The sequence below is a fragment of the Sarcophilus harrisii genome, chromosome 2 (assembly GCF_902635505.1).
Source record: "Sarcophilus harrisii chromosome 2, mSarHar1.11, whole genome shotgun sequence".
NCBI lineage: Eukaryota > Metazoa > Chordata > Mammalia > Dasyuromorphia > Dasyuridae > Sarcophilus > Sarcophilus harrisii.
In genome coordinates this window covers 642,915,539-642,927,236 of record NC_045427.1, presented here as the reverse complement: position 1 = coordinate 642,927,236, position 11,698 = coordinate 642,915,539, and the positions used below count along the sequence as shown (strand labels likewise).

Genomic DNA, 11,698 nt, shown 5'->3' with positions numbered 1-11,698 from the left:
CAGCTCCCTGACTGGGGCAGACCACACATGGAAGACTGTGCTTGATTGTGGGCAGCATGTTTTAGGAAAGTCACTGATAACCGTGCAGATGGTCGGGGACAACCAAGGTTGTGAAGAGCCACAAAGTGGATCGATGAAAGAAGCCGAGTTTGTTCACTCTCGAGAAAACTTAGCAGGAACAGGACGGCAGTCTTCAGATATTTAAGAGCCATCATGGAGAAAAGGAACTAGCCCTGTTCTGCTAGACCCCAGAGGCCAGAAGCAGGAACAATGGATAGAAGTTGGAAAGGGGCAAATTCAGGTGTAATGTAACAAGTATCTGTACAATTAAAACTCTCCACAAGGAACAATTACCTTACAAGGTGGTACTACCCAGTGTGGTACCCAAGGTAACCTTAAGATTCTGGGGACGGTACAAATGACCCTACTCTCCAGATGGGGGACTCAATCTTTTTTGTCACAGACCTTGCCTCTCTCACTTTTTGGCAGTCAGTAGTAGTTTTTGGACCCTTTTTTGGAATGTTTTTAAATGCATACAACACATAGTATTACCAAGAAAACCAATTATATTCAAAGTTATCCAAATCACTTTTTTTAAAGTTAATGGACCTCTAGAGTTTTCATGAGACACGGACCACAAACTACTTTCCCTTGGAAACTTATTGGGATATTTCATAACCCCCCCCCACCAAAAAAAAAAATCAATCTATTTTAAGGAATGGAAAAAGTGCAAAACTATTCTTGAAAATAAAATAAAAATAAAAAAATAAAAAAGGAAACTTTCTTGGGACAGCAAAAAAACAAAACAAAAACAAACCAAAAAAAAAAAAAAAAAAAAAAAACCACTGAAATATTTCGTATTTCTTTGAAAGCTCAGCTCAAAATGTGAACGACTTACCTTTCATTTTCACCTTCTCTTCTCACTCTTGCCTTTAGCCCTTTTGTTCATTAGTCATTTATAGCGCCACCTCCTCCAAAAAGTCTCTCCTGATCTTCCCCAGCTAGGATTCTTTCCTCTCTCATCTCTCCTCTATTTTCATGGAGGTGTATATTTATCTCCCCAATACACTGAAAAGTCCATAAAGGTAAAAACTGTGACAGCAAACTCATAATACTTGTTGAAATGGACAGAAATTCTTCCTCCTTATTAAAATAAAAGCAAACTCCTGAATTCAACAGAGTGGGAAGGGGAAAAGCTCCTAAGTTATTTCAGCATCATGGTGTACAGATGTAGCTTACCTTTGAATATTCACCTTCTCTGAGAACTTTTAATTTCCAAAAAGAAATATGATGAACTGACAGACCTCGAGATCAGAAAGACAACGGTATGGTCGAAGGCTTCAGTGATCCATTTTAAAAAAATTATCTTTATTCAGGTTTCTGATTCAGCACATGTATCAAAGACTAATCAACACAAAGAAGCAAAAAAGACATTAATTGGAAGTCTTACATCTCTCTAAACTCTGACCAAGCAAGAATCTCAAGATTGCCACTGCATCTCCAGATCTACTCAAGGTGTAGGGCCAAACCATGTTGAGTCATTAACACTGGGCACTGAGATGTCAAGGTGAGAAGACATGCTCTTTTCCTCAGTGATTTCCTTCCACTTCTCCGGGTCACTTTTATGTGACTTCTTAAGTACCAAAGAAAGTCCAAAGGAGACTTGGGGTTGACCTGATTAAATAATATTCTGAGAAAACAGTTGTACAGTTGCTGTTGCCGATACTTTTTGTTTTGGGAGGAGGGGGAGCGGTTTGGCCAGGATGAAGTTCAGATCGAGAAGTACGATACAAACTAGTTGACAAGGCAGACTAAGTTGAGAACTAAATCTGAGCAGTAACCAGAGTTAAGGCATGAATGAACACGCAGACACACAGACCATGCACACACACACAGCTCCCACACCCTTAAGAATAGTGGATACTCTCCCTCCCCTAACATGAGGCAGTCCGGACTTGGCAGCTCATCGCTGCAAAAACTGCCAAGCGCCTGGGAAAATGCTCCCCGTGACTTCAGGCCGACAGCTGTGTGTGGAGTTTCATTTGTTGTAAAAAAGGAAAAAAAAAAAAAAAAAAAAAAAAAAAAAAAAAAAAAAAAAAAAAAAAAAAAAAAAAAAAAAAAAGAAAGAAAAAGAAAAAAGAAAAGAAAAATTATAGAAAAACAACTCCCTTAATTTGTTATAATGGCTCTTGAGCATGGAACTCACGTAGCAGCTTCAATGACTGGCTCACTAATCATTTGGAAATAAACTATCATTTTGCTATGTACTTCTTTGGTAGACCTCGTGACAACGTTTTCAATATTGGATACCTACAAGACAACTACTGGCCAGAAGATCAAGCCACACAAGAGACTTCTGTACTACTAAGCAAAATGAATGAGATCTCAAAGCCCAAATTACTTTTCTTCTGATGCGGTGTCCGAGGCTTCCTTTCCTAGCAAGGCTTCTGGTGGGAAAAATTTCCTATCTATGCTGGGGGCGGGGGGGAAGGCGCCACACAGAATCTCTAATCTCTTTCAGTTGTACGGCGTTTAGCGAGAATCGCCACCGAGATTTTTGGTCCTACCGTAGAGTGGCCAATCATGGGGGCAGCACTTGGTGTCAAAGTCACATTCGGGTCTGGCACACACTCCGTGAGCTTCTGAGCTCATCACTTTAAAACTCAAACTCAATAGGAGGGTAAGGGGCATGAAAACTTAGGAGAATTTCTAGCTTCTGCCACGCCATTGGGATTCTGCCAAGGAAGGCCAGGCGGAACCCTGACGCCTCCTAGGCCACATCTCTGCCATCTGCAAAAATACGATCACCTACGTTCACCTAACTGCGATGGCTACACTCCCAGGGCAACAAATGATGGCCTATAGGAAAACTCGGTCTGCGGGTGAGTGCGGGGCACCCAGGAATAGCAGCAGCCCAGACTTTTTGTCTGAGGGGGACAATGAGGCCATGAGCAGGGATATGACAGGAAGTTTTCTTCTCGTCCCTGGCTCGATCCTATGAGTGGCAGTGGGCTCAACCAACTCAGGATGATCAGTGGCCGGCAGCTGCAATGCTGACCCTGTGACGTGACACAAGGGAGTCAGAGTGCCCCCATTACATCACCCACCATTAGTAGTGGTTGTCCTACAGGGACTGTACACAGTGTTAGGGAATGGGGAGCCAGCTACATTTATGGTGAATAATTCTAGTTTTCAGCTCCGGAACAAAGTGGCAGTCTGCTTTTGTAGAAATCTAATTTTGAAGGATTCTGCCTGTAATTCACGTACTTGTGACACTTCTCATTCTATCACCATCTGCCCATCCCATCCATTCTCCTGCAGGTTTTGACTTTTCTATCACTAGAGTAAACCAACTTTCCAGGGAACGGAGAATAGGGCAATAAGGATTTCTTAAAAGCAAGCTACGCTCCCGAGCAGTGCTGCCATTTATGTTCTTGGAGGAGACATTTCAAAGGGGAGAGCCTACCATTTACCTAAGTCCATCTCTGGAAATCCCTGGGGCACATACCGAAGCGATTTCACTCACTGATTCAATCACCTGGGGGGGGACGGGAGGGAGGGAAGGTCGTGTAACCCACAAAGAAGTTACACAGTTTGAGACTTCGCAACAGCGGACCAGACCGAGAAGTCGGCCCTGGGGCTGCCGGGAACCTTTATGGAAACTTGGTCACTTGGTTCATGTGATCTTTCTTGACATTGTCGTTTGAAGAAAACACGATGACAATGTAGAATACACCCACATTATTAAATAGCAAATGTATACAGCACACACACACACACACACACACACACGATTTTTTCTGAAATGCTTAGAAGCCAGAGCCACGTTTCTTTCTTTTGGCTTGGAAACGGGGAGGGGAGAAAAATCCTACGGAGGTTGTTAGCTTTCTCGAGTTTACTCATCGAGCACTCTAATCCGGTAATTTTCTTTCGATTTTTAGATAGGTATTCAAAGGCAAAAATGAAAGTTGACATGACTGCACAATATTTAATATCTACAATGTTCCTTTTTTTTTTAGGCATGTGTTCAATAAAAGGGGGGCATTCGAGATGGTTCGGTCACAAAACATGAATTCTTAAAAAAAAAAAAAATAACCGATAAATTATTTTTCAGTTCTTTGATTATATCCAACAGAATAGATACACATTCTCATCATAAAATATACATTCTCTAGTAAGGTTTTTGTCCACAGCATATCGAAATATGCAAACACAGGCGGGGAAGGAAGATCACTTCACTATCAAAGTACAAAAACAGAAATTGTTGCCGAACCAAAAGGAGCATTTCGCTAGAATGAGGGAAGAGAGCCTCGCCTTCTGTCTCATGGAGTCATGAAGCCAAATCGCTTATGGCTGCCCCTGAGGCCGGTCTGAGGGGACCGTCCTCAGGGGCCCTTCCTGACACGCACTCAGCACGCCAGTTCCTGTCCAGGGAGCTTCCTCGGCGCCTTGGGGTGCTCTCCCTCACTCGCATCTTCTCTACCCACAAAACGGTACCTTTTGCATCTAGGCCAACGTTCCTACAACACTTCTTCTCATTCGGGGTCTCTAAGGAGGACTTTGCGCTTCTTGAAAATCTTGTTCCAACTGTGTTTGAGGGAATCGCTTGGGGAGGGCGGGCCGGGGGCAGGGGCTCATGGTGTAGGGGTAGAAGGGAACGCCGGAGCTCTCCATGGTCGCCTCCCACGGCCCCCCTCGGGCGCCACAGTGGGCAGCATCTCTGACCTGGTCCCCCAAGTCGTGGTGGGGGGGGAGGGGGTGACTGGTACAGAAATGTGCTGGAAAGAACAGCATGGTCAGCTTCTGGTGTACAGGGAAGTGGGCGTGGACAATTGAGGAAACGGCCCTCCTCGAGCCCCAGGAATCTTATACTCTGTGATAATTACCCAATACTATATCGTATGCACTGGCTTAGGACAGTGTGTCAGGAGAGAAGCGCGGTGGCAGGCGGGAATACAAACGGGGAACTTGACCCGAGGCCCAGCGCGGGCACGTCCTGGCCACCCACGTCCTTCCGACTGCGCGGCGGGGCCAAAGAGGCCGCCATCTTTATGCTAGGGGCCAAGGGCAGGGAGAGCGAAGACCGTGGGTCTCCCTTTTATTTTACCAACCTAAAAGCCAGGAGGAAAAAGAAAGCGCTCTAGAGCTGAGCAAATGGCGCAACACCAAGTTACCAGATACGGAGGAGCGAATGTTCCAGCCAGAAGAGAGACCTACATGTAGATTCAAGTAAACACTGATGGAGAAAGGTTGTTCTAGGGGTTAGTGTCATAGACCCACAAAGCTGGCTGCGTTTTGGACAGACATTTACAACACCATTAAGAGGAAAGTCGAGAGACCCTCAGAGCCAAGAAGTCAGGCTGCCGGGCGCCGGGAGGCCTCGGCTTTTCGTAAACGGCTTCGTCTCCTCTCCCACCTTCGGCACAGCCCACCTGCTGGAGCGCATGCACTAGGGCTGTGGGGGGGGATGCACCGGATGTGGTGAGGAGGCGGGCGGCGAGGTGGCGGACGGGAGGGAGGCCTGCATGGGGGGTGGGGGCGGAGGCGGAGGAGGCTGGACGGGAGTCTGTGTGTTCGGAGATGGCGGAGGCGTGGGGCGCTTAAATTTGTCCGGACTGTTGCTTCTCCGGGGTGAAGGCCTCTGTGGAACGGAGAACAAAAATCCAGGTTAGCGGGGAGGGGAACTGTGGGACGACCCCGAGTCAGGAGCTCAGTGTTTGGTGACGGAGAGTCTGCACTCTGAGGGGGTGCTCTTCCCTCCTGCGGGGGCACCCACAGTGCCTTCTCCAGACTCTCTGAGGGTGTGCTTAAAGTTGGCCCAAGGCAGCAAGTGACGGTGAAGGCGACGTGACCGTGAAGGCCGCTGACTCGGAAGAGCCGCTGATTCTGACTCAGAGTGGCAGAGGCCATAGCCCAAAATGTGGCGTGGGGCAGCCACGAGGCCCAAGCCTCCCCCAAGGTCCTCAGCTCTCCTAGGGCAAAAACCAAGAGAGAAAAGCTCCGGGGCGCAGAGCACTAGCTAAGAACCTCAAGGGGCCTTAAGGCCCCCACTAGGGAAGCCGGCACCGGCCTGAATCTCCGACGCCCCCCGGGCCATCACCGGACGGCCTTCTCTAGAGTGAGAGGTGTGGGGCACCACCCGCCCCCAGCCCCTCACAGTCGCTCCAGGTTTAAAACCAGAAGAGCCCCGGCCATCCTGTCCACACATCTCAGGCTCGTTTAGTCGGGAGCAGACCACAAGCTCTTGGCCTGGTTTTAGATGACATTAGATTTAGATTTAATTAGAAAAGAAAACTCATTTTTCTGGAGAAAATGAGAGAAAAGTTGCAGAAGTTGGGTTGGGGGCAAAAAAACACTGATTCTCTACAGTAAATCTAGAGAAGCAACAGTGGATCTGGTCCTGCCTCCTGCCCCCCCACCCCCTACTTCCTGCTCTTGCCTCCATGTCCCCTGACCCTGACCCCCAGCTCTGCCACAACTTGGCTCAAGAAAACCAGTGTCCCCTGAACTGAACAGAGCAGAGATGATGGGGATGGATCCTGGATGCGAATGTTGGCTCTGGTTCTTGTCTGCTGTGACCCTGCAGTCCGGCCTCCCTGGGCCAGCTGCCGTGTCTGCAGATCGGGGTGCGGGGGCCCGGCCTCCAAAGTCCCTCCCGATCCAAGCTGTGGGAGCCACCACAAAGGGGGGGACCAGGACCAGAAGCTCTGACGAGGGGCCTGGCAAACGGTCCTGGCTCTGGAGGCGGCTCAGAGGCACGGCTACCTTGGGGGAACAGGGAGCCACCCTCTGACCTGAGGAAGGCAGAGCCTAGAGTCCTGGGAGCAGAGGGGAGGGAGCATGGGGGGCCCAGCCTCCGCGGCCTGCCCCTTCCCCCTGAAGGTGGCCCCACGGGAAGGAAGCGCAGCCTCTTTCTGACTGCTTATCAATGACTTCTTGGGAATCATGTTTTTTGGAAAAAATTGAACTCTGAGCACACGTGGAAGGGATGTTGAAGACCCGCCGGTTAGAGAAGGTGGGAGGAGACGCAAAAGGCCCATTGGGCCCCAGGATACTCACTGTGATCCCGTGGGAGGCTCCCATGTGCTGCACATGGAGTCCGGGGGAGTTGTAGTAAGACATTCCGGCTCGGGTCAGCGACGTCGGGGGCGTGAAGCCAACTGTGTGACTTGTGTACGACAGACCTGAGATGAAACACAAAGGACACAGATGTCATCCCAGGTGCCCGCTCGGCCGGCCCTCGAGGTGCAGGCCTCCCGGAGCCTGCCAGAGCCCCAAAGGCCAAGGCGACCAACGAGTGCTCGGAGCGCGAGAACGGCCAAGGAGACGGAAAGCGAGAAGGCCACCGAGGAGGAGGGATGTCGCGGACATGGGGCCTGTGCCAAGGCTGGAGAACTGAGAAAGAAGGAAGGGAGAAAAGCTGGCGGCTGCGTGGGAGGCAGGATGGGCCCCAGGAAGTAAAGGGTCCGGAGATGACTGGGAACTCCACCCCCAGAAGGAATTCCAGAAGGAATCAGTCATTAGGATCAAAGGGAGCCTAAAAGGAAAAAACCCATAAAATTCCCAACAGCGACCACCATGACCCTCCCCTTCCTTCTTGGTTCACGTCAGAGTGATAGGGACAAGAGCCTAGACCTGACAGCCCGAGTCACGACTGAGGGATGAAGACGACTTGCTCTCATGGGGAGCACCCGGTGGGGATGGGGGACTCGCTGTCACACAGAGTGCCCAGCAAGGACGGGGGACTCACTCTCACGGGGAGCGCCTGACGAGGACGGGGGGTTCGCTGTCACGGGGAGCACCTGGAGGGGATGGGGAATTCACTCTCATGGGGAGCGCCCGATGAGGTAACCTAGCTTTCCCCAAAGGAGTCGCCAGCTGCTGGGGGACCAGACCTCCCCACTGATCCCAGGACGAGTCGGAAGCTCCTTCATGACCAGGTTCAAACTGTGAAACTCCGAATTCCCCTGATGTTCAGAGGGTCTGATGGGTGGGCCCATCAGAAAGCTTCAAGGGCCGGGTCCTCCCAGACCCTCTTCTTCAGGGGGGACGGCTGGCGCCAGGCCGGGAACCAGACGGGGTGGGGTCTGAGGCTTCTAGGACAGGGGCTCACACGTGTGTGGAGCTCTCAGCTCTGGGCCCATTTTTGCCTTCCCTCTTGGCTTCTAACTCCATTTGGAATGAGAGTCGTCTGCACAAGGGCGCTGAAAATCTCCCCCGCACGCAGGAGACGCCCTAAGGCTGCACAAGTACCTTCTTTCCTGGGGTCTGGTTACCGACTGACACGCATGAGTAAGAGGGGCTGGGGCCAGGCCCTGAACCGAGCGCTTGCAAGCACTGGAGATCTCGGAGAAGACAGAATCATCCCTGACAATCCCGAACACAGAATTAGAACCAACACATCACAGGATCCCATGGGGGCAGCTGGAGCACACAGCGGAGAGAGCGCCAGCCCTGGAGCCGAGAGGATCCGCATCCAAAGCTGCCTGCGGGCAAGGACACAAGGGAGAAGCGACCCTAACTGTCAGTACCCCCCGGGCTTGTCTGTGGCCCTCTACTGCCTTGGCGACATAAAACGTGGGGGGCAAATAATCTGCAGCTCAAGCAGCCTCAGTCTCTCTTCTGAGCTCTGGTCTCACAGACAAAACTGCCGCGGGATGTTTTAATCTGGACGTCCCACAGGCATTTTAAACTGTCTGAAAAAGAAGTGATTCTCTTTTCCACAAAACCTACCCCTCTCCTGAATTTCCCCATACCTGAATGTGCACACACACGCACATACTCACACACACACTCACACACCCCGTAGGATCAACAATCACCTCTCCAATAAAGAGAACTGATCCAAAAAGGCTCGTGAGTGACAGCGGGAGTTCTCCCTCAGGGAGATTGGGGACGAGCCCCTAGTGTCCTAAAGTCAATGAAAGCACTTTAGAAGTTGGCTCCAACAAACAAAACAACAAAGCAGTCCGAGAAACACAATCCACTCGATGTCAGATGTCTATAAAACAAGTTTCCGCTTTTGAGTTCAAATCTAGCATTTGCCCTATATTTTTTGACCAGTGTGTTGCTTCTTTATCAAATGGATTTATTTCTTTTCTTTTCCCTGAGGCAACTGGGGTTAAGCGGGGCTGGGGGATGACTTGCCCAGGGTCCCACAGCCAGGCTGTGTTAAGTGTCTGAGGCCAGATTTGAACTCAGGTCCTCCTGACTTCAGGGCTGGTGCTCTATCCATTGCGCCACCAAGCTGCCCCTCAAATGGATTTATTTCTTGTAAAATATCGTTTTTCATGTAAACCAAATACTTATCTTATTCACTGAAAATTTCTACTGTTTGCTGAATAGAAAAAGTCACTGAAATATGCCATTGTTTTGGTTTGAATCTATCACCTTGCTGGAATCCCAAGTCCATTTCTTAGCAAATTGCTAAGATTTCCCAAGTTCTTTGGGTAAATAATCCTTTTTCCAGTCTGTTTTTTCCAGGGAAACCAAACACTGAAATTGTGTGTATCTGTGAATCACCTTAATGTCTGAGCGCTATCAGTATCCTCATTATTAGTTATTAGCTTTGGTTGGCCACCTAGTCTTTGTATATTATTCTGATTAGCTGTGTCTCCATGATAACGCGCCGTGCCTCCATGATAACGCACCGCCGTGTCTCCATGATAACGCACCGCCGTGTCTCCATCATAACGCGACGCCGTGTCTCCATTAAGATGCCTTCTCTGTTTTTTTGTCCTATCTCAGAGTTTTGTGGCTGTTTTAAAGTCTAGTAGTCAGACCATCTTTGTGCCTTGTAACAGTCTTCCCTAATCAATCAACACCCATTGATTAAGCACGGCCCATGTGCTGGGCACTATGCCGGGCCCCAGAGATCCAAAAGTAAAAACAAAGTCCCCCCCACTCCAAAAAACGTCCGAGAGTTCAGAGACAACCTGCGGCCTGTGAGGTTAGCCAAGTGAGGAACAGAGCGGTTGTTAAGAAGCAAAAAATTGTCATTTGAAAGGATGCTTAAGTTAATGATTAACCAAAGAGAAGCAAACTAAAACAACTTCAAAGTAGCACTTCAATCATCAAGTTGATGAAAATAATTACAACAGGGAGAGCTGTCGGCTCAAAAGTTTTCAAAGCAAAATTACTTGGAACTGAATAAATTAATTTTATATTTTCAATAAAATAAAATAAATAAGTAACAAAATAAGCATAATGAATAAATAAAAATAAACAATAAGATAAAATAAAATGAATATTAAAAAATGAGAGAGGAATAGTTCAGTAAATTGTGGTACTTTGTGCAAAGCAATAATAGAATGCAATCTCAGAGTAACAAGTATGTGAAAGAATTGAAAGAAATCTGGGAAGGGGAAACCTTATTTACCCAGCAAGTATGATTGGAAGTATTTTTTTTAAAAGCACCACAGAACTTTTGAGCCAAATCTCATCATGTCACATATTAAGACATAAATGAGCGATGGATCTTTGACTGTCGGCAGAAAGGGACCTCGGCGGCCTTCTGAGCCCGACCTCCTAAGAGATGAGCACAGTGAAGCTCGGGGGCTGAATGGCTCAGTGCTAACAGAGCTGGGGGCTTCGTAACCTCCAATTCAGCCCCAAACAAGAGCAGGGCCACAATACGGGGACTAAAATCAGCTGTGTTTCCTACCCCACACTTTAACATCTGTTTTCACAGATCACTGAGTACGTCTCAGAATCCGCCGCATAAAATAACTGCTTAGATAAAAATCCCCCTGAGTATGACAGCCCTGGCTTGTATGCTTGACCTGACTGTCCCAGCAGCCCCATAGAAGCTCAGGAGGCGGCCCCTGCCCGGCAGATCAGAGCCCAACAGCGCTGGCTGCCTTCTCCCTCAGACCCAAGAGGGGGTCGCGGGGGGCGGCGGGGCCCCCAGAACCGGTTCCCAGCTCAGCAGACAACTCCTGCCAGGGATAGGACCCAGGGCCACCTATCCCCAGCTGGCAGCAGCCAGGGTGGGCTGGCTGGTCCCACTTCAGAGCAAGGCCCCCCGAGACAGGAGGCAGTTCCCCTGCCCACATCCCCACAGACCCTGATGGGACGGACAGCCAGGCTTCCAGCCCAGGGTCCCCAGCCCTCCTCCCGGCCTTGTCCAGGTTCAGATGGTTCTGTACAGAAATGAACTTCTGGCAGCCTCGGCCTGAGAGAAAAGGCATTTCCATCTGCTTTGCTGCTGCCCCAAAGGACCCTGGGACCTCTGCCCATGGCCCATGCACCAGGACAGGAGCTTGTGGACCACAGGGACCATCTGTCTCTTCTTGCAGCGCCCTGCAGAGCTGGAACCAAGACTTCAGCCTCATTCCTGCTGGTTCCCATTCTATCCTCAGAACAGGCTGTAGGAAGGTCCGGAAGCCAGCCTTTGAGGGGCCCTGCGGAGGAGCCTGGTCTGGCCAGAGCTTGGCCAGCCACCACAGAGCTGTTGTGGAGTGCCAGCGTGGAACACTGTCATGGAGTGCCAGCGTGGAGCACTGTTGCAGAGAGCCATCATAGAGCACTGTCATGGAACGCCGTCGCGGAGCTCCATCGTAGGGCTGTTGTGGAGCACTGTCGTGGAGCACATCAGTGCTTCTCCTGGGCTTCAAAGCCTTCCAACTCAGCCCACGGGTCCGTGACGGTGCTTTTGGGCTGCTCTCGGGGTCCCGGCCAGTTTCTCCAGGGCAGCTCA

General features: G+C 49.8%; 1 protein-coding gene across 1 annotated transcript in view; it reads right to left on the bottom strand.

Moving 5' to 3' along the window:
• Positions 1-1,347: 1,347 nt before the first annotated feature.
• The window catches only part of CCDC6 (coiled-coil domain containing 6), a 48,056-nt gene continuing 37,705 nt past the window's right edge, over positions 1,348-11,698 (bottom strand). The window contains 2 exon segments of the mRNA XM_031949384.1: positions 1,348-5,641; positions 7,060-7,184. Coding sequence (XP_031805244.1) covers positions 5,450-5,641; positions 7,060-7,184 — 317 coding nt within the window. The 3' untranslated portion in view covers positions 1,348-5,449.